The 26,241-nt window shown below is 35.8% G+C and overlaps 1 protein-coding gene across 1 annotated transcript in view; it reads left to right on the forward strand.

Moving 5' to 3' along the window:
- TMEM131 (transmembrane protein 131) overlaps window positions 1–26,241 on the forward strand; it is a 234,482-nt gene that overhangs the window by 119,350 nt on the left and 88,891 nt on the right. Inside the window, exon 8 of the mRNA XM_077749192.1 lies at window positions 15,792–15,915. Within this exon, the coding sequence (XP_077605318.1) occupies window positions 15,792–15,915 (124 nt within the window). The remainder of the gene's footprint in view (window positions 1–15,791; window positions 15,916–26,241) is intronic.

Below are 26,241 nucleotides of genomic sequence, written 5' to 3' on the forward strand. Positions count from 1 at the left end.
CCCCAGCTATAGCTGCTTTTCTTTCCTCAGCCCCTTGCAGCCAGCTCCACACTCCTCCATGCCCTTGGCATATGCCTGTGGTTTCCTAATCTGTGTCTCGCCCCTCTCCCCTCACCACTTACCTTATGTCTGCAACTACACTTTAAATTCAGTGTGTCCTGCTCTTCTGTATTTCCAGTCTCTGTGAATGGTGCCAATTAGTCCCCAAAGCCAGATCCTGATGCTTTCTGGATTCTTTCCTTTACCTCAAAGCACTCCATCCCTCCCCCCACAAAATCCATTACCAGAATTCTGTCAGTTCATACCTGCTTTTCTCTAAACTTTTTTTTCTCACTTTTTTCCTCTTAATTCAGGTCCTCTCATCATTTCTTACCTAGACTCTTACCACATGCCGGCCATTTTCCAGTTTATGATCTATACTATCAACAGAGAAATCTTTTTACTATCCAAATCTAATCCTGTTGTTTCCAGTGTGCTTTCCCACAAAAATTCCTTTGATGATTCCTGATATCTTTAGGATAAATACTAAATTTCTCAGCATAAAATCTGTCCTTTACCTTTCTCTTATACGGCCCCATCCTAAACCACTCCTGTGGAACACTACTTACCATTTCCTGAAGTAACTGGGCTTTTTGGAGGCATGTTGTACATACTTTGACTCTCCCCTCTAAAAAGAATTTTGTGGATACTTTCATATCATCAAAAAAAAAGGGAGAAAGAACAGGTAATAAATGTGTCCTTAACCTAAACTCAAAAATTAATATTTTTGCCATATTTACTTCATATTTTTGTCCATTTTAAGTCATTTGAGAGTAGCAGATGTAATGATATTTAATTCCAATACTCTTGAGCACCAATTTCCATATACAAGAACATGCTACATATCTACAGTACTATTACTCATAGTCTAAGAAAATTAACAGTTATGGGTGCCTTTAATCCCTCTGTTTTGGTCAGTGCTGTAATTGTTTGGGTCTAAGTAATAGAAATCTGACTGAAACTACATGAGGCAAAAATGAACATATATTTTAAGGAATACTGAGAACTGTAATATATCTACAGCAAGATCAGAGATCAGCTGTGACTCGGAGACAACAGGATCCATGTTATCACACCAGCAGGATCCATGTTAGATTCTATAATTCTACTTCTTTTCCCCTTTCCCATCCCTTCCCCCATCTCTCTATTAACAGTTAGTTGGAACAGTCTGGACATGACTACCTCCCCCCATCCTCTGTACCTCCCTCAGTTATTTATGCCAGTGCTGTTAAATATTTTTCTGTTTCCATAACAACTCCTTTTTTCAAACATTTGTTGCAGAGTGCAGAAAGATGCTTTGGGTGGAAACTTGGTTTGCTGAGTTCTTTGGTTTATGTAATTATTAAGTAAAGAAAATCTTGATTTCAAATCTAAAGCTTAAAATGGAGACCTAATGGCTTAAAGAAAAATGGAAACTGTTGTTAAAAACTTAGGCCTTTATTTTCAAGTTAAATTCAGTTCTTGAAAGGTGTTTCTTCCAGTCAGTTCTTCATAGTACAGTAAAATCAGGTAGGTTCTCTTTTCTAAAGAGTTGTTTGGTGCCTTTTAGATTTTCCAGTTTCTAACTGTTCCACCAGCAGCCCCCTTAGCCCTCAGTCTAAAATGTGCTTAAGAAAATGTTCAGATTTTGTGCTAATTGAGTGGCACAGAGTACTCCATATTGATTCGGCCCAGTTTTCTGCCAAAAGTCGTGTTTAGTAGAGTGCTGTGTCACTGTCCTTCATAAGGTTTGTCTGAGGGCACTTGCTCGGCCATTTCTTCAGCTGTTTCCTGGCATTGCGTTGTCTTTCTGTGGCATGGGAAACTTGCCATTGACCACAGAATTGCAGCTTACTTTTCAAGCTGGTCTCTAGTTCAGAGCTTCTTCTTCCTAATTCTTTTGTGCCTCAGACACTTCTGAAATATGGACAGTCAGTAGCTCTGCACGAACAGCACAGAGAACATCGTATATTTGATTCCACTTGGTTTATCTATAAATAATTCACACTGTCCTCTTTGGCCCTCCTTTGCCCTTTGGAGTAGGTGACAATGGAAACAAACAGAACTGTCACTGCAAGCATTTGAAAATCTTTTTTGTTTTTTTTTTTTTAATTTTAAAATCTTGCCTGTCTAGGGGCACCCAGGTGGCTCAGTTGGTGAAGCATCTGACTTTGATTCAGGTCATGATCTCATGGCTCGTGAGTTCAAGCCCCACATCAGGCTCTGTGCTGATAGCTCAGAGCTGACAGCTCAGAGCCTGGAGCCTTCTTTGGACTCTGTGTCTCCCTCTCTCTCCGCCCCTTCCCTGCTCACGTTCTCTCTCTCAAAAATGAATAAACATTAAAGAAAAATTTTTTAATCTCATCTATCTAGCCAGATATCTTGCATGCTACTTAGGACAGGCAGAATTCTAAGATGACCTCCCAAATTCCTGGCCTCCAAGGTGCACGCACACCTCGTTCTAGTCAAACACAAATCTAGATGTTGCTATAAAGGATTTTGGAAATGTAATTAAGGTCCCAAATCAGTTGACCTTTAAGACAGGGAGATAATCTGCGGAGCTGAGATGATGTCATGAGCCCTCCACATTTGGCTGTAACAGTCATAAACAGAGATGGCAATAATTTCAAGAGAGTTGTTGATGCAAGGGAGTTTGTTGTGCTGGTTTTGAAAATGGAGAGGGCCCTCTGGCAAGAGACTGAGAGCAAACTAAATATCACCAATACCCTGAATGAGCATAGAAGATGAGTGAGACCCTGAGCAGATCAAGCAGTCACACTGAGCCTAGACTTCTGACTTACAGACCTATAAGATAATAAATGGGTGTCACTTGAAGCCTCCAAGTTTTTGGTAATTTGTTGTGTAGCAGAAAACTAATGCACTCCTTGTTTATTTACAAGTAACCATGCATTAGTATTTGACCAAAGTTTTTCGTGGTTTAGTGTGACTTCTCTTTTCAGTCTCCCATTTTATCATGGATTCTGTTCACAACCCCAAGGGATTGGAGGAGAGGGAGCAGGAGAGGCAGGAGAAGCTGTTTATATGAGGTCTGTAAGCAGGTCGGCCCAGAGAAGACTCCCTCTGCTTCCTCTGGTGTGGACTGCCCAGAGCTGCAGGAAGCCTGCTCTGTCCAAGCCTGTTTGGAGTGGCCTACTGATACCCATCCTGGACCTTCCTTCTGTTCTTGTTACTACAAACTTCGTTGAACAACACAAGTAGATGACCCTTCTCCCCTGAGCAGAAATTCATTTCTTTAGGGTGTGTCATTTCCTCTTTGATCCCCAAAAGAAAGGACAAGGCAGCCTCAGCAGCATTGCAAATCGAGCATTCTGATCCACTTGCCCCTTTGAAGCTCCTTGTACCTCCAGGCTGGCTTCCTTACCTCAGAGTCCTCTCCTGCAGCAGGCCATCTTCAGTCCTGTCTTCTTGAGGAAGAAGGATCCCCCACATTACCTGTCTGTTTTATACTGTGTCTTCTTTACCTTAACTGAGATTGATTACACTGAGGTTACAGGAGGGAAAACCTGAAGATCAAGTCCGTAGGGAGCGAATGACTGATTACCAGTTACCCTACAGGACATTTGAATTGTGAAAGAGCGTGTTTGTTGAAGAAAACAGGTTAGTGGTAAACTTTCAGGATATAAGGATATTTTTAATTCTGTGTACTGTTATTTTATTTATATATCTATATAAAGCTTGAGGAAAAAGAATTTTGTCTTCCATGTTGTCTTTGTACAGCTCCCTGTAGCACCACACACAAAATTTGAGGCCCCAGCTGGATCTGTACCTACTTCCCTAACTGTTTCATGGTCCTGTGACCCTCCCTGGGATTGATGAGCCTGTAGGTTAAGGGGTCTAGCTCCTGGGAAAGTCTCTACCAGAGGCAAAAGGAATTCCGCTGAGTGTGAAGAGCTTCTGAGAGCAGTCAGTTGGCTTCCTACTTCCTAACCTTAAATGTGTTGTTATGAGCCTCCCTGCAGATACTCCTCTGCCCCTTCCTCAAGACATAAGCCCTGTTTCCACCTTTGGGTTTTTTTCCTCACAGTTGAACTCTTAAGCCACAGAAAGCTTGTGGACCTTGTGGTGGCTGGGCTGTAAGCCATGAAGTTGGTTTGGACCAGTTTTTTGCTTCAGCATCCTTCCCACTTGTGACAAGAGGTGGTAGCATCTGCATTGTTGAGCTCTCAGAAGGGGAATGTGACTTGGTGTTTAGCCCTCAGAGGCACCAGAAAACATTAACCCCAACAAGAAAACTTCATGCTATCATTATAAAGAAATTTTCAAATGATGTGTAAAATACACCATAGTGGCAAACCATTATAAAACCTTTAAGATGGGTTTAAGTGTTATAAAAAATAGCAAATAGTTCGTTACAGATTGGTACCTTTATCTAGATGAACCCGGCTTTTTTGTGAAATATGGAATAAGACACTCTTATTCCATGGTAGAAAAGACAAAGTGTTTAAAATAATCCAAGATTAGGGGCATCTGGGTGGCTCAGTCCTTTAAGCATCCAACTTGATTTCGGCTCAGGTCATGATCTCACAATTGTGAGATTGTGCCCCACTTAAGATCCCCTCCCTCTCCCTCTTGCCCCTCCCTCACTTGCACTCTTTCTTCTCTCAAAAAANAGAGGCACCAGAAAACATTAACCCCAACAAGAAAACTTCATGCTATCATTATAAAGAAATGTTCAAATGATGTGTAAAATACACCATAGTGGCAAACCATTATAAAAGATGGGTTTATAAACCCATCTTTTTTATAAACCATTTTTTATAAACCATTATAAAAGATGGCAAACCATTATAAACCCATTTAAGATGGGTTTAAGTGTTATAAAAAATAGCAAATAGTTCGTTACAGATTGGTACCTTTATCTAGATGAACCCGGCTTTTTTGTGAAATATGGAATAAGACACTCTTATTCCATGGTAGAAAAGACAAAGTGTTTAAAATAATCCAAGATTAGGGGCATCTGGGTGGCTCAGTCCTTTAAGCATCCAACTTGATTTCGGCTCAGGTCATGATCTCACAATTGTGAGATTGTGCCCCACTTAAGATCCCCTCCCTCTCCCTCTTGCCCCTCCCTCACTTGCACTCTTTCTTCTCTCAAAAAATAAAAGTAAATTTTAAAAATGACATTTAAAATAATCCAAGATTAAAGTATAGACAAAGCTGCAAAAGAAGTGAGTAAAGGGGTGGTAAATTAGATTTTGATGTTGATTTAGATGATAAGAATTTGAAAATTGAGTGAAATAATGTGACTATATTAAAAGTCAGATTTAATACATGAAATTCTGACCAACTTTTGACTTTAAGGATTTTCAAATAAATAAACACGTGAAGTCCTAATGAGGAAGTTAAACAAAAACCTGTAAGGAAACAAGCTAATCTTTCTTGTTAAGGACAGTAAAATGACCTCTGAGTTTATTAATCGTAAGATTTAATTATAATACTTCTGTCCTGAGTTCTCTAATATTCTGTTTTATGTAGTATTTGGTAAAGTACTTTTCAAATTGAATTCTTGGGGGATTATATTTAATATCTGGGGCTCACTCCTGACTATACAGGATTCAGCATTATACAGTTATATAAGAATCTACTGTAAAAATAAGCCAACATCATGATAAAGCTGGCTCACATGTAGACTTTCAGCAAAAACCTTTTAATTCATTGACCTCAAGTAACAAAACCATATTGACTGATGTGGTAACTCTAACTGAAAGAAAGAGACAGACACACAAAAAAACCCCCAAAACCTCCAAATGCTTTATTCTAGTTTTATATGATGATGCTTAATAATTATAGAGTAATATTGTTTCCAGAGTATTCTTATTACTTTACCATAACACAATCTTTACTATTTTTCATGAAATATAGACACACTAAAATGCATAAAGTATATATTTAGTTTTACATCTGCTACCCAGACAAATATCATTATATATTTTTAGTTTATATAATTATGTTTCAGTACACAGACACTGTAATATAGCTCATTCTGGTTTTTTTCTGGTTTTATTGAAATGTAATTAACATTGTATAAGTTTAGGTACACGACATATTGATTTGATATACTTACATATTACAAAATGATTACAACGGTAAGGTTAACACCTTCAACACACCACTTCTCTTTTGTGGTAAGAACATTTAAGGTTTTAGCAACTTTCAAGGACATAATACGGTATTAACAACTATAATCACTATACTGGACATTAGAACCCTAAAATGTATTCATCTTCTAACTAGAGGTTTGTATTCTTTGACCATCTCCCTCTTCCCCCACCCTTTGCCCCTGGTAGTCACCAGTGTTTGTCTTTCTCTGTCTGACTTCATTTAGCATAATGCCCTCAAGGTCTATCCGTGTTGTTGCAAGTGGCAGGATGTCCTTTCCTATGGCTGAATAATACTCCACAGCATATATGCATACCATACCTTCTTTATCCATTCATCCATTGACAGACACTTAGATTATTTCCATATCTTGGCTATTGTGAATAATGCTGCAGTGAGCACAGGAGTGCAGATACCTCTTTGAGATCTTGTTTTCATTTCCTTTGGATATGGTAAGAAATAAGATTGCTGGATCATATGGTAATGCTATTCATAATTTTTGAGGAACCTCCATACTGTTTTCATAGTGGCTGCATAGTTCCTTCTTTTTCTAACCTTTTTTGTTAGATGTCCATCTGTTCTCTTACTTCTAAACATAGCAAAGAATCCACATTTTACCTAGAACTCCCTTCTTCAGTGGCTATACATATTGCCTCTAATACCCTACCACCATGTACAGCCCTGCAATGAAATACTCTTACAGGTTCACTTATGGACTGTCATGACTTCTTTGGAATATAAAGCCAGGAAAGGAATGCATAGGTCGTAGAGTGTGAATACACTTCACTGTCTAGGTGTTACCTGATTGCTTTTGTGATTATCTGTGCCTTCCTATATTTCCACATCCCCTGTATTTGTACTAACACTTAATGTTAGCCAACTTTCTGTTTTTGCTAGTTAATGTGATACTTCATTAATTTTGTCTTTCTCTGATTGCTATTAAGTTAGAGTATCCATCTTTTTATATGCTTATTGTCCTTTTGGGTTTCCACTTCTGTGAATTGCCTATTCATATCTTTTGACCTTTTTTCTTTTGGAATTCTTACTAACTTGTTAGAAATTCCTTTTGTAAGCTAGAAATAACTTTAAAGTCTAAAAATATATTTAGACATTGCAAATATTTTTTCCCAGCTCATCACCTGTTCACTTATCCCATACTTTGTTGAATCAGAAGATCTCAGTGTTTTCTCCAAATTTTGAAAAACTTAAAGGTTCAGAAAATTTGGAAGAATAATAATATAGGTGAACACCTATATAATTTTTATCTAGATTCATCAAGAGTTAACCTTTAGCACATTTGCTGTTTCTCTTCTACACACATACACACACACAACTTTCTTTTTTTATTTTTAAGTAAATGTGGACATCCTGCTACTTCAATCTTAAGTTCTTCAGTATGTAAAACCCAAGGGACAGAGTCTATATAACCATATTCAGTTTTCCCTAATTGCCAAAAATATGTCCGTCATTGTATACTGTCCCCCAACCAGGATCAAATCAAGGATGACACATTGTATTTGGTTAGTTGGTGTCTTTAATCTACAATAGTTTCCTAACTTTTCCTTTTTTTTTTTTTCGTTTATAAGATTGAATTTTTTATAGTTCAGATCAGTTGATGCGTAGAATAGTCCACAAACTGGAAGATTATTTCCTCATGATTAGATTCAGGCTAAACATTTTTGTCAAGAACATTATATATTTGTATATGTATATTGTATATATGTATATGCATATACATATACATGTGGGAAATATGTATATTTCCCATCACATCAGGAGACCTATAATGTCCATATTTCTAATTGTTATCTATGCTAAGTTTGAGCACTCCTTAAGGTACTATCTATCAGATTCTGTACATTGTAAAGGTATCTTTTCCTCTTTATAATTAAGAAATAATATGTGGGGTTAATAACATGTTCTCCACTTTAATGTTAGTAACATGTTCTCCAAATAACCTTTCATTTTAATAGTTCTACCTACTTATCATTTATTAACTCTTGCCTACATCTTTTACTACATTGATAGTTGCAAAATGGTGATTTCTTTTTTCCCTCAAATTAATAGCAGTTTTTTTTCATTTCAGAACCACGATTCTTCTGGGAAAGTATCCCCCTCTGTTTTTCCTTTGACTGTCATTATAAACAAAAGATCAGCAAATTATGTCCCTTGCCACCCATTTTTTTTAACAAAAGTTTTTTTTGGAACATAATCATACATGCTCATTTACACTTTATCTGTGATTGCTTTTGCACAACACTGGCAGAGTTGAGTGTTATGACAGAGATTGCATGGTCTGTAAAGCCTAAAATATTTATTATTTGGCCTTTTACAGAAAAATGTTGTTGATCCCAATTATAGACTCATATAGTCTCTATTTAATGTGTTATAACCTTTGCTTTCACTGTTCTTTTGTTGCAGATTTTACAAATTTTCCCAGTAGCAGCCTGTTTAAATTGATTTCTATCATTTTTTTGTAATTCCCATTAGCCTTTGAACATTGCTTTCTGATTCAACAAGACATTCCAGACTTCCTTCTGTTTTCCTTGTCCTTGACCTAGACCTGAACCAAAAGCACAAGAAGTCCTGGGTTTTTTTCTTTTAGGGGGAATGACATTTCAAACCCATATCAGGGCACCAAGTGTGCTTATTGCTCTGGACGTCATTGCTTCTAGGCTTTTGTGAACAGATCTATAGAGAAACATATGCATATAGTATATAAATTAATATATGTAAATCATTTCCAGTGCTGATAATTCTAATTCATATTTTACCAGTTCAGATCCAGAGTCCTAGAGTTCTTCCTCATTATTCCCCATTTTGTATCTGCATCTCATTTTTTCACAAAATAATTGTTAGAATATTACCTTTAAATATTTGGTAAAATTTGCCAGTAAAGTGCCTATGGACTAGAATTTTCTTTGTGGGAAGTGTTTAAATTAAGAATTTAATTTTTTGGTAGTTTTATTTTTTGTATTGCTTACATAGTTTTTTTCTTATTTTACCAGTTTTGGTAAGTTATGGTTGGTGGTTTTAGGATAATTTTTAAATTTACTAACATAAAGGTGTTAATATCATTTTATGATTGTTGATTATTTTAATGTTTGCAGTATCTGTAGCAGTACCTCCTTTTATCATTGCTTATACTTGATATTGTGCCATCTCATTTTTCTATCTCAGTCTTGCCAGGTAGTTTTCAACTTAATAGTTTTTTACCCCCAAGAAGTGTGAACGTCTGACTTTATATATCATATCTGTTTTACATGTTTTATTACATTGATTTCCACACTTGCTTTTATCCTTTTTTTTCCTTGTACCTTCTTTAGATTTAATTTGGTGTTCTTTTTCTAATGATATGGATGCTTATTAGCTCATTAATTTTTAGGCTTTTTTTCCTCCAAATATGTCCGTTTAAATTCATTTTTCTGTGAGCACAGAATGAAGTGTATTTTACAAGCTTTTAATGAATTAAGCTTTTAATTTTCATTCTTAGTTTTTAATTTTCCTTCCAGATGAATGAAAATTTTTAATTTTTATTTAGATTTTGTCTTTAATCCATGGATTACTTACATATACATTGATCTATTTACATATTTATAGAGAATCAAGTTCTCTTTTTTTTATTTATTTCTAGTTTAATTGGGCCTGGACTAGAAAATTCTGCATATAAAAGAGTTTTATAGAAGAGATAGAATAGAAAATAACTAGCAAGATGGTACTTTAACCATATCAATAATTACGCTAAATATAAATTGTCTAAACACACCAATTAAAAGACCAAGACTTTCAGATTTAAAAAGCAAGTCTCAACTAACAATAGAAACCCAAAATATAGTAAGCAAAACTAACAGAACTGAGGGAAAAGTAGATGATTATAGAAACATGGATAGATTGTCTAAGCAAAAAATAACAAAAGAAACAGAAAACCTGAAAACAATTCAAAGTCAGTGGACTTGGTAGACATCTATAGAACATTTCACTCAACAACAAAGTACTTAACACTGTTCACACACACAAAGAATGTTCTCTAGGATAGACCATCTGCTAGACCATAATGTAAGCCCCAATAAATTTTGAAGTCATACAAAGTATATTCACTGATAACTTCATTCTTTAATTAAATTAGAAAGGAATACAGAAAAAAAGAATCTTGAAATATTAAACAACATATTATTTAATAATGAATCAATAAAGAAAATCAAGAGAGGAATTAGAAAATGCTTTCAGATGAGTGAAAAGAAAATATACCAAAACTTATGGGGTAGAGCAAAAGCATTGCTCAGAAAGAAACTAACAGCTATAAATAATCTTAATCAGCAAAGAGAAGAATCTCATCAGAAATCTAACCTTCCACCTTAAGAAACTAGAAAAAGAAAAACAAAGTAAAAAATAATTAGAAAGAAAAAATAAAGACTAAAGCAGAAATAAATGAAATAAATGAAAAACAGTAGAGAAAATTAGCAGAAATTGGTTCTTTGAAAAGAGCAACAAAATTGACAAACCCTTAGCTAAACTGATCAAGCAGTAAAGAGAAAAAGACTCAAATTACTAAAACCGGGAATAAAAGAGGTGATATTACTATCAACCTTACAGAAATTAAAAAAAAAAAAAAAAAATGGGGCACCTGGGTGGCTCATAGGTTAAGCATCCCACTTTTGATTTTGGCTCAGATCATGACCACAGTGATTCATGAAATCAGGCGCTTACAGTGCAGAGCCTGCCTGGGATTCTCTCTCCCCTCTCCTGCTCATGCTCTCTTTCTCAAAATAAATAAACTTAAAATAAAAAGAAAGAAAAAAGGATTATAAAGGAATACCATGAGCAACTGTACGCTAACAAGTTCATTAACTTAGTTGAAATAGACAAATTCCTGAAAAGACACAAATTACCAAAACTGACCTATGAAGAAATAGAAAATCTGAATAGATTTATTACAAGTTTGAATTAGTAATCACAAAACTTCCTAGAATAAAAGCTCTGACTCACAGAAAGCCTAATTGATTAATTCTATAAAAAATTCAAAGAAGAGTTAATACCAATCATCACAAACTCTTCCAGACAATAGAAGAATGAACAGTTCCCAACTCTGTATGTTAGGCCAGCATTACCTTTATACCAGAACCACACAAAGACACTACAAGAAAACTATAGACCAATACTCTGTTAAAATTCCTCCACAAAATAATAAAAACCAAAATCAGCAACATCTAAAAAAGATTATATACCATGGCCAAGTGGTATTTATTCCAAGAATGCAAGGTTAGTTTAACATCTGAAATTCAATTAATGTAATATACCATGTTAATAGAATAAATGGGAGAGAAACATATGATCATGTCGGTAAATGCACATACACAGACACACAAAGGTTTTGAAAAATACATCCTTTCATGATAATAACACTCAAAAAACTAAAAATAGAATTTTCTCAGCCTCATAAAGAGCATCTATGAAAGTCCCGTAGCTAGCATCCTAGTTAGTGGCAAAAGACTGAAAGCTTTCCCCTTACATCAAGAACAGAGCAGTTAAACAAGAAAAAGAAACAATAGGCACCCAGACTGGAAAGGAAAAAGTAAAACTATCTCTATTTTCAAATGTTATACTCTTGTTTATAGAAAATGAGAAGCAGTCCACATTAAAATAAATTGGAGTGAGTGAGTTCAGCAAGGTTACAGGATATAAGATCAATATACAAAATAAATTATATTTCTAAACACTAGCAATGAGCAATTTAAAATTAAGAAAACATCCACTTATAATAGCTCAAAAAGAATAAATATAAATTTAACAAAAGTAGTACAAGACCTATGTACAAAAACAACAAACCATTGTCAGAAGAAATTAAAGAACTATAAATAAATGGAAGCCATTTCATATTCATAGATCAGAGGACACACAGAGATGGCATTACTCCCTCAATTGACCTATGAATTCAACACAATCCCCATCAAAATACCAACTGACTGCCCATTTTTGCAGAAATGGGCAGGCTGATCTTAAAAATTGACATGAAATAAGAGAGATCCAGAATAGCCTGCCTTTAAAAAGATACCAGCATCAGAGAATTTTTGAATTTTCAGTGCCCAATATCAGAAACCTACAAGCTTTAGTAGTCAAGACACTGTGACACTACCATAAAGATAGACATATAGGTAAAGGAAAAGAATTTAGATTGCAGAAATCGAACTTTACATTTATTGCCAATTGATTTTGACAAGAGTGCCAAAACAATTAAACAGAACAGTCTTTGCAACAAATGGTGCTGGGCCAACTGGGTATCCACATGCAAAAGAATTAAGTTGGCCCTCTGTCTTAGAGCATACACAAAACTTAATTCAAAGTGTATGATAGAGCTAAATGTAAATGTAATAAAGCTAAACTATAAAACCTTTAGAAGAAAAGAGTGGAATATATGAATATATCACCACTATGCATTAGTTTATGCAGTGGTTTCTTAGCTATGACTCTAGAAGCACAAGTGATAAAGGACAAAATACACAAATTGAATTACATAAAAATTAAAAACTTTTGTACTGCATGCAAATGATACCATCAAAGAAAGTTTGAGGCGCCTGGGTGGCTCAGTTGGTGAAGCGTCCAACTTTGGCTCAAGTCATGATCTCATGGTTCATGGGTTCAAGCCCTATGTCGGGCTCTGTGCTGACAGTTCAGAGCCTGGAGCTTGCTTCAGATTGTCTTCCTCTCTCTCTGCCCCTCCCCCACTTGTGCTCTGTCTCTGTCCCTCTCAAAAATAAATAGACAAACAAGAGAAACTGAAAACACAGTCCACATAATGGGAGAAAATACTTGGAAAAATCTCGTAAGATATTTAGATCCACGATATATTAAAAAACTCTTGCAACTCCTTACATTTTACTCTCTGTTTAAGTACAGGGTTTCCTTATCTCTCCTTGTTGATGCTTCATGAACCCTTTCAGTCAAGAATTCATTTTTTTAAGTTGCAGTTTTACTCATTAATTTTGTCCATATTCCTCAAATATTCCTATAATCCATCTTCCAGATACTGCCGTTCCTATGTGTGCCCTACATATCTGCTTCTCGCTTTTTTTTTAGCTCTATCTTATAAAATATTCTAAATATGTATTTTTTGCTTCCTAAATTCTGAACTTAATTGTCAAGCCTATCTTCCAGCTCACTAATAGAGCTTTATCTACCTTTATACATTATATTTTATGCTAATATTTTCTTTTGTTTTCTGTATGCTTTCTTGCTTCATTTTACTAATATCTTGCCATATCTCCTTAAATATATCACACTGTCCTTGTTTTTAGTTCTTGGTTCAACTTTTCCAACTTCAGGTATGTATTACTCAGTCTTTACCAGGTTATGCTATGACCACAACTAACCCAAAATCTTAGTGGGATTTAGACTAAAAAGCAGCACTCCTGTCTGAGAAACGCCATTTCTTGGGAAAAGAATATAAGATGACTTTTAAAACTTAATGTTACATGTCACTTTTGCTCATGTTTCATTGACCAAAGAAAACCATGGGGCCAAGCCTAATCTTGAAGTAGAATTCTCTCACAGGTTCAGTCAGCAGATTGGGAATACCACAGTTTAGCACAGCATTGCATGTTTTCTAATTTTACTCCTCATGGATCATTTCATTTCAGTGTGTTAATTTAAGAGCTCCTGTCTTGTAGTGTATATTGAGGAAGGGCAGAATAGCAAGCCTTGTCTTTGTCTCTTGTGAATTTAAGAAGGGAGATGATCCCCAAGGTAGAAAGACCCAGTTCCACACACACATAGATCTAAAAACTATTAATTGTCCTGTTTGTCACCACTGTATCTGATAGTGCTTGGGCAGAAGTATCTGGATGGAAATGAATTCCTAAAATGTAATCAAACATCCTTGGTCTTTGGACTACCAGAGAGGATTTAGAGGCAGGTATGCTCCAGGGTAGCTGATTATCAGCTTCTTAGCTCCCTAAGCCTCTCTGCTCCTCTAGGTTGAAGGGGCAGGCTCTGATTGTTCCAGGGCAAGCAGGGAAGGAAGGAGTTAGAGAACAAAGTTTTGAAGACTTCCTCTACCCTAGCCTCTCATTGTCAGCTTAGGCTATTCTTGGTCCCTCACTTTTCCCCATCTGCCAGTTCAAGGCAACCTTCTGTTCCCCCAAGGGCTTCTTACTGTTTTTTAGTTAATTCTTGGAATCAGTACCTTCCTCTGACTTCTCAATTTTTCCAGGATTGTTGTTGGGGGGTGGGTGGGCTCAAGGAGAGCCAGAAACATAAATAAAGTAAAAACATGGACCAGGGGGCACCTGGGTGGCTCAGTTGATTACACATCCAAGTCTTGGTTTCAGCTTAGGTCATGATACCATGATTCGTGAGTTCGAGCCCCACATCGGGCTCCAAGCTGACACAGTGCAGATCCTGCTTGGGATTCTCTCTCTCTCTCTCTCTCTCTNGAACTGCATTTGAATTAGAAAACGAGGATTTGGACTGGAATGGGGGTGGGGGGGGGCGGACAGAGCAAAGAGATTGGTAAAGGTATGGGTGCTGTGCACAGGAAACCAGCCTGACCCAGGTCGGAAGGTTTAGATTGTGAAAACATAGGGAGTTACTCGTTTAAGTTAGATGATGTCAGGTTAGGGAGGGCCTTAATTTCCACTGAGGTGATGGGGAAAAAAGAGAAGGAAGGGAAGCTCACCATGCAAACTCTTAACCAAGTGCCTATACTAGATAATATGGAAAATACATAGTACATGTATAACGTAACCTTTGTTCTAAAGATGCTGATGATCTTGAGGAAATAAGACTGGTGCCAATTAAATTATTGGGGGGCATTAAGAAGAAATGTAATTTATATGGAGAATTCTCTGATGCTGTAGGAGTTAGGAGGCCTGCCTGTACAGCTGAGATTAGCTGTGTAAGTACTTAATGGACTGTGTAACTGAGGAGATTTCACTTTTAAGAGAAACCCTGATGTGGATACCAAGGAGAACATTGAAATGGATCTGTGGATATCAGACCACTGAGTGTATGTCATCCTTGAGAGGAGGCAGTTTAGTATAATGAGTTAGAACATGGACTAAAGCCAGATGGCCTGGATTCAAAGTTAGATTCCAAGTATGACTTTGGACAAGTTTAAATAACTTTTCTGTGCCTCAGTACCCTCATCTATAAAATGAGAACAATAATAGCCCCTAATTCATAAGACAGATCTGCTCACATAACTTTGCCACTCAATTTCTCCTAAGTTGAAGAGTATGTATCTGTGGAATTTGGGGAGAAGAGGACATGATTCAGAATTAGTAGGAAAGCGAAAGCAGGTTGGTATTACGGAAAGAAGTGAAAAGATTTGACCATTTTATTCCCTGCCTATTTCCTCACTAGCCCATAAGCTTTATCTGGACAGAGATTTACTTCATTATATCCTAGCACCTGGCTCAGTGTGAAACATAAAATTGGCACTCAATATGTATTTGTTGAATGACTAAATGCATTTCTGTGTGTAATTTTAAATATAAACCAATTAAATAGTTTTATATGTTTGGATATGTATTTGTCCGGTAATTTTGATGTTTAAATTTTTTAGCAGCTAGAAACTAATTCAACAGCCAGAAATAATCTTTGAAGTATTTGTGACAGTGGTTTTTGTTTGTTTGTTTGTTTTTGTTTTGCTTTTACAGGCCAGTTGGAATGCCAAAAATGGAAAAAGTTTACTTACATAACCCTAGTTCTGAAGAAACTATTACTTTAGTATCAATATCTGCTACAACATCACATTTTCATGCATCATTTTTTCAAAATAGGGTAAGTTTTTCTATAAATGTTTCTCATGAGTTTGAAGTTGAAATATCTAGATGTTTTATGTATAATTTCATTTTGCTGTAATTAAAATCTGGTTTGAGTGTTTCATATTTGTTCTGGGTTTCAGTTTGCCCCATTTCCTAAGAATTATCACTTCTATTCTTAAACACACATTGTTTTTCTCAACATAAAACAATTTAACAATTCCACTTTGAACCTAAGTACTCTGAAAAATGTGCTAGTCAGAAATTTCATTGATTTTTTTTTTTCCTTTTTAAATAATAAGTAATTCCTCAGCGTTGTGTTAGTTTTCTATTGCTACATAATAAGCTACCAGAAACGTGATGGCTTTAAACAACCCCCACTTATTAGCACGGTTTATAAGTACTAAGTCTAGTGTGGGTTCTTTGCTCAGAATATCGTAAGGTTGTAATTAAGATGTCAGCAGGGCTTAGTCCTTGACTGGAGACTCAAGAAAAATCTACTTCTAAATTCATTCAAGCTGTCGGCAAAATTCAGTTCCTTATGCTTGTAGTACTGAAGTCCCCATTTCATTGCTGGCCCTTGGCCAGGAACCTCTCTCGGTTCCCCAGGGCACCCACGTTGCTTGTCACCATTTTCAGGCCAGGAGTTATGCGTCATATTTCCCTCATGCTTTGAATCATTTTGGCTTCTTCTTCTGCCACGAGTAGAGAAAATTCTGCCTTAATCATGGATTGGGACCACCTGGATAGTCTCCTTTCTGATGAAATGAGTTAACTGACTAATATCCTCAGTTACATTTGCAAAATCCCTTTTTATCATGTAATGTAATTAACCACAGGTGTGGTATCTCTTCATAGTTACAGTCTCAGAGATTAGAGCAGGAAATTTGGGAGGCTATTTTAGGGTTCTACCTACCACAAGTATCCTCTAAAATTTTCCTTTATAATCATTTTTGTAGATAGTATGCAAACTTGTTATTTAAAAAAATTATCTGACAAAAAGTTAATAAATTTTGAATTTGAGAGAATACATACATTAAGCTTTAATATATAGGCTGCTAAAGTAACTAATAAGTAAGCTTCAAAAAAACCTAAATAGCAAGTATTAGAGGGCAGTAAATGAGTAGAACCTAATTTCATCTTCCCAGAGTTTTCAATAATTCCATTGAAGAGATAGGACTAAATAAAAAGGAGCTTTTTTTTAAGCATCTAAAATTATATCAATTATTTAGATTTTACACTTCTCCTGTCAAAAATCTTATTTCATCATATGTTGCCCTTAGCAGCATGTTGCTAACAACATGTCCAGCAACTTCTGGAGTCCAAAAGAAAAAAGAAGACTCAATTTTGGCTTTTTCACAAATTTAAAAGTATTTTATTAACAAGGAATTGATGAGTTACCATATTGCTTTCAGTAATAAAAACTTTATTTTTGTGGTATTCATGGAAAATGCCCCCTTTCTAAAATATTTCTTAAGTTTCCCTTGAGTTTTTTTTTGTTACCTAAAAGATGTTTTCAGAGTTTTTATAAATGTGCTGATGTTCTCAAGTAATAGACTCCCAGTGCTAGAAGAGGTTTGTGTATTCATCTAGCCCAATGCCCTCATTATACAAAATGAAGAAAGAGCTCAACTCAGAAGGGGTTTGCCCCCTGTCGTGCAGTTAATGACAAGATCCAAGGTGAGGGCCTAGGTGCTCTTATTGGCCTATCCAGTGATTTGTATCATATTAAGCTATGGTGTGTGGCATATATGTTATGCTATCTGTATACAGAGATGCACTTATGTGTAAATGCAACCACATGGGCATGGCCGGTATGTAGAGACATGATGGGTTCAAGGGCAAAATCGTGAAGTGAAAATGAAACAGTTTTAAAATAGTTCACAACTGGGCTACAGATTTTATTTTTAACTTGTTAATGGTACTTTGCTAATTCAAGCAATGTATTGTTGTTTTTAAGCATCCAAGCTTCACCCCTGTTAAAGGGTTTTCACTAGACTGGAGGTAAGACTTACAATTACAGATTCTTACAGGGGGCAGGTAGACAGTGTCATTGAGAGAAGCAGCCCACATGGAATGAGGGTGACTTGAAGAGCACATGGCCTGTCCAAAGGGATGACCCACACTCTGTTCCAGCCAGTGGTTGCCATGTGGGAATGTAAGCCCATACCCCATTCTTCTCATGTTCCAAGAAGAAACAGAAATAGGAATTTTTATATGATCTCTTCCAGTTTTTACACATTGAAAATAAATTCAGTTTTAGAAAGACAGATGGTTTGGACCAAACAAAACAAGCTAACGGCCACTAGTTTGACATTTCCGAGCTAGACTCTCCCAGACTTATTTCTGCACATGAACTTTATGCAAAAAGGAGAGTTTTTCTGAAAATTCTTCAGAAGGTAAACTAAATGTGTGTGTTAATGAAAGGACAAGTTGAAAACCAATAAGTGTTTTCCATCATCAGGAGATGGAATTAAACAATAAAAATAATCTATACCCATCAAAACCTCCAGTTACGTCAGCTAGATTTGGCTTCAAAAGTAGCTAGCCAAAATCTGTGCAGTCTTCCCTATCTTCTTCTTCCTCTTGGTTTTCATGTTTACTTCTTGCAGTAAGGTATGGACTCCCAATGGCTCAAGAAATAGAGGGGAGAGATGGAATGACTTCTTGAGGGAAGAAATAACCTTATTTCCCCTCCACTTCAATTTTATGCCTAGAATAAGAGCCTTTGGTGAACAATGAAAAGAGTCTTCTCATGTTCAGGAAAGTAGACCATTTCTGTAATTTTATTTTAACTCTTTGTCACCTTTAGAATTCCTGGTTAGGTCTTACTTCCTTGAGAACAGAACATTTTCTATAGCTCATTTAAATTTTCGGTTATTTACCAACATCATCTCTGTATTAACTAACCAGTGGAAAATAGAGAAAAGAATCACTATTGTTTTTAAAAGATCAGGTTTAAATAACCATATTATAATACACACACAGATAATCCCCTTATAAGAAGGTCTTGTTTTGGGCACCCTCCTACACTGTTGGTGGGAATGTAAACTGGTANGTCTTGTTTTAACCTGGAAATCAAGAAGAATAAAGGTAATAAGGAATGTGTTTGTGTGACAATTTTTCTTTATATAACTTCTAATAATTATCTGTTATTTGTAATTACCTGCTAATTAACTATAATTGTTTAGTTATAATTACAATTAAAAATTACATAATAAGACTGCAGCTTAGGCCTGCCCATCTTTCATGACTGTATTGTATATTGGCCATAAAATATGTAATATGTATTTTGTGTCTAAGAATACAGATTTTTTAATACTCTAATAGTAAAATTTTGATTTGGTAAGAATTATTTTTAAAATTGTGATGTATTGCAATATAACTTTGTGTAAGTTTAAGGTATACCGTGGACATATCACACTGTAAATTTAAGTTGTACAAAGTGTTGATTTGATACACTTGGGGGCACCTGGGTGGCTCAGTCAGTTGAGCGTCCCAACTTCAGCCCAGGTCATGATCTCATAGCTCCTGAGTTTGAGTCCCATGTTGGGCTCTATGCTGATAGCTCAGAGCCCGGAGCCTGCTTCAGAGTCTATGTCTCCCTCTCTCTGCCCCTCCCAGGCTCATGCTCTTTCTCTCTCTCTCTCAAGAAATAAACAAACATTGAGAAAACTTTAAAAAAAAATTTGATGCATTTATAAACTGCTATATGATTATCACCATAGGATCAGCTAACTTCTCTATCATGTCACATAATTATAATTTCTCTTTTTTAGTGGGAACTATCAAGATCTAGTGTCTCAGAAACTTTGAGGTTTACAGTACAGTGTTATCTGTGATCACTGTGCTATGCGTTAGGTCTCCAGAACCTCTTTTTCTTATAGTTGCACATTTGTACCCTTCAACAACATATTACTACTTCCCCCACCATCCAGTCCCTGGTAACCATTCTACTCTCTGTTTTTACAAGACTGACTTTAATTTCTATTTTTTTTTTTTTAAGTTTATTTATTTTGAAAGAGCACAGTGGGGTAGGGACAGAGAGAATGGGGAGAGAGAGAATCCCAACAGGATCCTCACTGTCACTGCAGAGCCTAATATGTGGGGCTCGAACTCACGGAACCATGAGATCATGTTGAGGTGAATCCAAGGGTCTGACGCTGAGTCATTCAGATGCCCCAAGTTTGGCTTTTTTAGGTGTCATATAAGTGATAGCGGAAAGTGTTTGTCTTTTTCTGTGGGGCTTATCTCATTTAGCCTAATGCCCTCAGGGTCCATTAATGATGTTGCAAATGCAGGATTTCCTTTTTTCTCATGACTGAATAATATTCCATGGTGTGTGTGTATGTGTACACACCGTATCTTTTTAATCTGTTCATTTGTTGATAGACACTTGGGTTGTTTCAGTATCTTGGCCACTGTGAATAGTGCTCCAGTAAAAATGGGAGTGCATATATCTTTTCAATATCCTGTTTTCATTTCCTTTGGGTAAATACCCAGAAGTCAGATTGCTCGATCATAGAATTGTTCTGTGTAATTTTGCGGGGAACCTCGATATTGTTTTGAACCAGTTTACACTCCCACCAGCAATGTACAAGATTCCCTTGTCTCTACATCTCACCAATACTTGTTTTCTCTTCATGGTAGCCATTCTAACAGTTGTGAAGTGCCATCTCATTGTGGTTCTGATTTGCATTTCCCTGACGATTACAGTTGTTGAGCATTGTTTTGTATACCTGGTGGTCCTATCTTCTTTGGGAAAATACCTATTTGATTCTTTTGCCCATTTTTTATTCAGATTGTTTGAGGTTTTGTTATTAAACTGTATGAGTTCTTTTATGTATTTTAGATGCTAACCTCTAATCTGCCATATAATTTGCAAATATCTTCTCCCATTTTGTAGGTTTCCTTTTTGTTTTGCTGATCTTTTATTTTGCTGTGCAGAAATCTTTTAGTTTAATGTTGATTTTTGCTTTTGTTGCTGTGCCTTTGGTGTCATTAAAAAAATCATGGTCCAGGCCAATAGATGTTTTCTTCTGGATGTTTATTGTATTAGGTCTCACATTTAAGTCTTTAACCCATTTTTAATTAATTCTGGTGAGTGATGGAAGATAGGAATCCAATTTCATTTTTCCGCATGTGGTTATCCAGTTTTCTTATACTATTAGTTGAAGAGAGTACCTTTCCCCATGGAGTGTTCTTAGCTTCTTTGTCAGATATTAGTTGACTGGATATGCAAGGATTTATTTCTGGGCTCTCTATTCTGTTCCAGTGGCCTATATGCCTATACCATACTGTTGTAATTACTTAGCTCCGCAGTATAGTTTGAAAGCAGTAAATGTGATGCCTTAGTCTTTTTGTTTCTTCTTTTATGCTTCCATACAAATTTTGGGATTGTTATATCTATTTCTGTAAACATGCCATTGGGATGCATTGCAAATCCCAAATAAGGATTGCATTGACTCTATAAATGACTTTAGTTGGTATGGATATTTTAACACAGTTACAGTCTATTCTTCTAAAACATGAACATGAGGTATCTTTCCATTTGTTTCTGTCTTCTTCAGTTTCTTTGATCAAGTTTTGTAGTTTTCATAATACAGGCATAGCTCAGAGATATTACGGGTTTGGTTCCAAACCACTGCAATAAAGTGACTATCACAATAAAATGTGCTTCCAGAGCACATATAATTTATATTTACACCATACTTTAGCCTGTTAAGCATGCAATAGCATTATGTCTTTACAGAAACAATGTACATACCTGAATTTAAGAATACTTTATTACTAAAAAATGCTAACCATTATCTGAGTATTCAGTGAGCCGTAATCACTAATTATTTACTAATGGTAAATAAACTACCATAAAAAATATAATAATAATGAAAAATTTGAAATATTGCAGAAATTACCAAAATGTGACACAGAGACACAAAGTGAGCAACTGCTATTGGGGAAAAAATAGCACCAGTAGACTTGATCAATGCAGGGTTTTGGGTTTTTTTTTCCAGATGTTTTACTGTTAGTGTATACCAACACAGCTGATTTCTGTATGTTGATTTTATGTCCTGCAGCTATACTGAATTTGTTGATTAATTCCAACAGGTTTTTGGTTGAGTCTTTAGGATTTTCTATATATAAGAACATATCATCTGCAAATATGACAGCTTTCCTTATTCCTTTCTGATTCAGATGCCTTTTATTTCTTTGTCTTGCCTAATTGATCTAACTAGGCCTTTCAGTATTATGTTGAGTAAGTGTGGTAAGAGTGGGTACCCTGATCCTAGTGGAAAAAGCTTTCAGTTTATCATTGAGTATCATTGAGGTAGCCTTGGATTTTTCCTATATAGCCTTTTTTTTAAAAACTAAAATATCTTTTTGTGTTTATTTTAAGAGAGAAAGCGGGGGTGGGGGAGGAGTAGAAGTGGACAGTGCAGAGAGAGAGAGAATTCCAAGAAGGCTCCATGCTGTCAGAGCAGAGCCCATCACAGGGCTCCATCTCACAAGCTGTGAGAAGGTGACCTGAATCAAAATCAGGAGTCTTACACTTAATTAAGAGAGCCACCCAGGTACCCTTATATATGGCCTTTATTATATAGAGTTGTGCCCTATCTGTATCCAGTCTGTTGAGGGTTTTTATCTTGAAAATATGTTGTATTTTGTCAAATGCTTTTGGTTTTTAACTTTTATTCTGTTAAAATGTGTGTCACATTTACTGGTTTGCGTATGTTGAACAATCCTTTTATCCCAAGGGTAAATCCTACTTGGTCACGCTGTATAATGCTTTTAATGTGTGTTAGATTCAGTTTGCTAATACTTTTTTGAGAATTTTTGCATCTGTATTCATCTGGGGTATTGGTCTGTAGTTTCTTTGGCTTTGGTTTTCAGGGTAATGCTGGATTTGTAAAATGAGTTTTGAAGTGTTGTGTCCCTTCAGTTTTTTGGAAGAGTTTGAAAAAGATTGGCATTAGTTCTTCTTTAAATATTTGATAGAATTCATTAGTGAAACCAGCTTATCCTGAGGTTTTCTGTTTTGGGAGATTATTGATTTCTCTCTGATTCAGTTTTGTTACTATTCAAATTTTTTGTTTCTTCCTGTTTCAGTCTTGTGAGGTTGTATGTTTCTCAGCATTTACCCATTTCTTCTAGGTTATCCGATTTGTTGGCATATGATCGTTCATACTAGTCTCTCATGATCCTATGTATTTCTGTAGTATCAATTATGTCTCCTCTTTCATTTCTGAATTTGAGTATTCACTTCTTTTTTCATGGTTTCTGTAGCTAGAGAGGTTTGCTGATTTTATTTTTTTGAAATCAGCTCTTAGTTTCACTGGTTTGTTTTTTTTTTTCTTATTTTTTTTCTGGTCTCTATTTCTGCTCTGATATTTATTTCTTTCCTTCTACTAACTTTGTTCAAGTTTCCTTGAGGTATAAAGTTAGGTGGTTTAATTGAGATGTTTCTATTTTCTTATCATATGCATTTGCTACTATACAGTTCCCTCTTAAAACTACTTTTGCAGCATCCCATAAGTTTTGGTATATTGTATTTCCATTTTCCTTTGTTTGATAATCATTTTTTGGTTTCCCTTTTGATTTCTTTTTTGACCCTTGGTTGTTCAGAGGTATGTTTAATTTCCACACATTTGTAGATTTTCCAGCTTTCCTTTTGTTGATTTCTAGTTTCATACCATTATGGTCTGAAAATATACTTGTTATTATTTCCATCTTCTTAAGTTTGCCATAGGACTTGTTCTGTGTATTGTCATATGGCCTGTATTAGAGAATGTTTTACGTGCACTTGAGAAAAACATGTATTTGCTGCTATTGGATGGAATGTTCTATAAATGTCTGTTAAGTCTATTTGGTTTAATATATGGTTCAAGTCCAACATTTCCTTGTTGTTGTTCTGTCTGGATGATCTATCCAGTGAAGAAAGTATGGTTTTGAGGTCCCCTGCTTTATTTTATTGTTGTCCGTTTTCTTCCTTCAAATCTGCCAATATTTGTCAATGTATTTAGATGCTCAGATGTTAGGTACATATGAATATATAGTTGTTATATTCTCTTGATGCATTGGCCCCTTTATCATTATATAATGACCTTTTTTGTCACTTGTTACCTTTTTTGGCTTTTAAAGTCTATTTCATCTGATATAAACATAACTACCCCTACTCTCTTGGTTTCCACTTGCACTGAATGGCTTTTTCCAGCCCTTCACTTGAGCCAGTTTATGTTCTTAAAACTGAAGTGAGCCTTAAATCTGAAGTGAGTTGGATTTCATTTCTGTATCTAGTTCCTTTGTGCCTTTTGATTAGTGAATTTAATTTGTTAACATTTAGAGTTATTCTTGATATGTAAGAACTTACTAAGCCATCTTCTTAATGGCTTGACTTCAGTTGCACGTAAAACGCTTCACCTTTTTTATTTTTCGCCTTTTGTATATGCTTGATGTCATTATTTACCTCTTTTTATATTGTGTATTCATTAACAAATGAATTATAGTAGCTATAATTAGTTTTCATACTCTTCTTTAACCTTTGTATTATGATTAGGTGGTTAATACATCATCCCATTACAGAATTAGAATTTTCTATGTCTGACTGTGTATTTACCTTTACTCGGTGTGTTATATACTTTCATATTTTTTTGTGTCATTATTATCATCTTTTCATTTCAGCTAGAACTCTCTTCAGCATTTCTTGCAAAGCAAGTCTAGTGGTAATGAACTCCTTCAGAATTCACCAGTGAATTGTTAGTCCAGGAAAGTCTTTATTTCTCCTTTGCATCTCAAGGATAACTTTGCCAGATAAGAGTATTTTTGGCTAGCAGTTTTTTCATTCAGTACTTTGAATATATCATTCCCCTCCTGGTCTATACAGTTTCTGCTGAGAAATCACTAATACAGCTTCATGGAATTCTTTTGTAGGTTACAACCTTTTTTTCCCTGGGTACTTTTAGGATTCTCTCTTTATCTTTGATTTTTGACACTTTGATTATACAATGTGTTGGAGAAGGTCTTAATCTATTATCTACTGTCTATGAGGGTTATCTGTTAACTTCATGAATGTAGATGTCCAAGCCTCTCCCCAAGTTTGGGAAGCTCTCTGCTATTATTTCTTTAAATAAACTTTCTACCCCCTGCTCCATCTCTTCTCTGGAACTCTTTTTATTATATTTGTTCTTTGATGGAAAACCGTAGATCCAATAGGTTTTCATCACTCTTTTTAGCTCTTTTTCCTTTGTTCGGCTCTAATGGGTTAATTCAAAATTTTCCAGATCACTTATTTGATCTTTGATCTTCTGTTTGCTTCATTCTGCCACACACGCTGTCTATTGCTTTTTTTTTTTTCAGTCATTGAAATCTTAAGCTCCAGAATTTCAGTTTGGTTCTTATTTAAATTATTTCTTCTCTTTGTTAAATATCTCATTTTGTTTGTGTGTTGTTTCCTAATTTCTTTGAACAGCCTTTCTGAACTTTCTTGTAGATTACTGAATTTGTTCAAAAGAACTACTTTGAATCTTTCATCAGCTAGTTGGCAAAATTCTGTATTTTTGGTTATAGGAGGATTACTATTCTTTGTGATCACATTGTTTTGATTTTTCATGTTCCTTGTCGTTTTGCATTTCTGATTTTGCATTTGAAGTAACAGACACTTTCTTAAATCTATACTAGTTGTCTTCAGATGGGGGTATACTCTTTGTTGGTGCTGTTAGATTTGGATTTTCTTCAACTTTTAGATTTTCCAGAAAATAGTGCTCAAGTTTGTGATATCTCCCTTACCCACAGGTCCTACTGTTTCTCTGATAATTGTCCATCTACTGGACTTGCTCTCACCACTGCACTTGGGAGTGAGCCCCAGGAGTCAGCTGCAGTGTGAGGGGAAATGTGGGTTTAGCACTCCAGGCATTGGGGTGCCTAGAGCACCAGTGTGGGGATCCTTGGGTGAAACATTCCCAGAGGTTCATAGGCAGACTTCCTACTAAAGTCCTGAGCTCAGTCGGCAGGAACTCTGTACCCTTAACGCCCCTTGATATTTTTATCTGTCTCTTTCCTGCTCCCCTCCCTCCTCCAGTTTTGGAGGTCCTGCGTCAGTACACTGGGTACACTGGAGACAAACGGGTTTCTCCTGCCATGCCCTGCACAACTCGCGTAGCCAGGTACTCATTGACTGCTCTCCTTTTCCCTTGTGGGTGAGGTCACCACTGCTGATAATTCATTCCCATGGAGTGTTGCCTTGGCAGGGTAGTTCCAGAAAGGGGAGTGGCACTGGGAAAATTCCTTTTATGGTTTTCACTGTGATCAGACTTTTTTTTTTTTTTTTTTTTTTTTCGTGCGTGTGTGC

Source organism: Crocuta crocuta, unplaced genomic scaffold (genome assembly GCF_008692635.1).
Source record: "Crocuta crocuta isolate KB4526 unplaced genomic scaffold, BGI_CrCroc_1.0 scaffold118, whole genome shotgun sequence".
In the NCBI taxonomy this organism is placed as follows: Eukaryota; Metazoa; Chordata; class Mammalia; order Carnivora; family Hyaenidae; genus Crocuta; species Crocuta crocuta.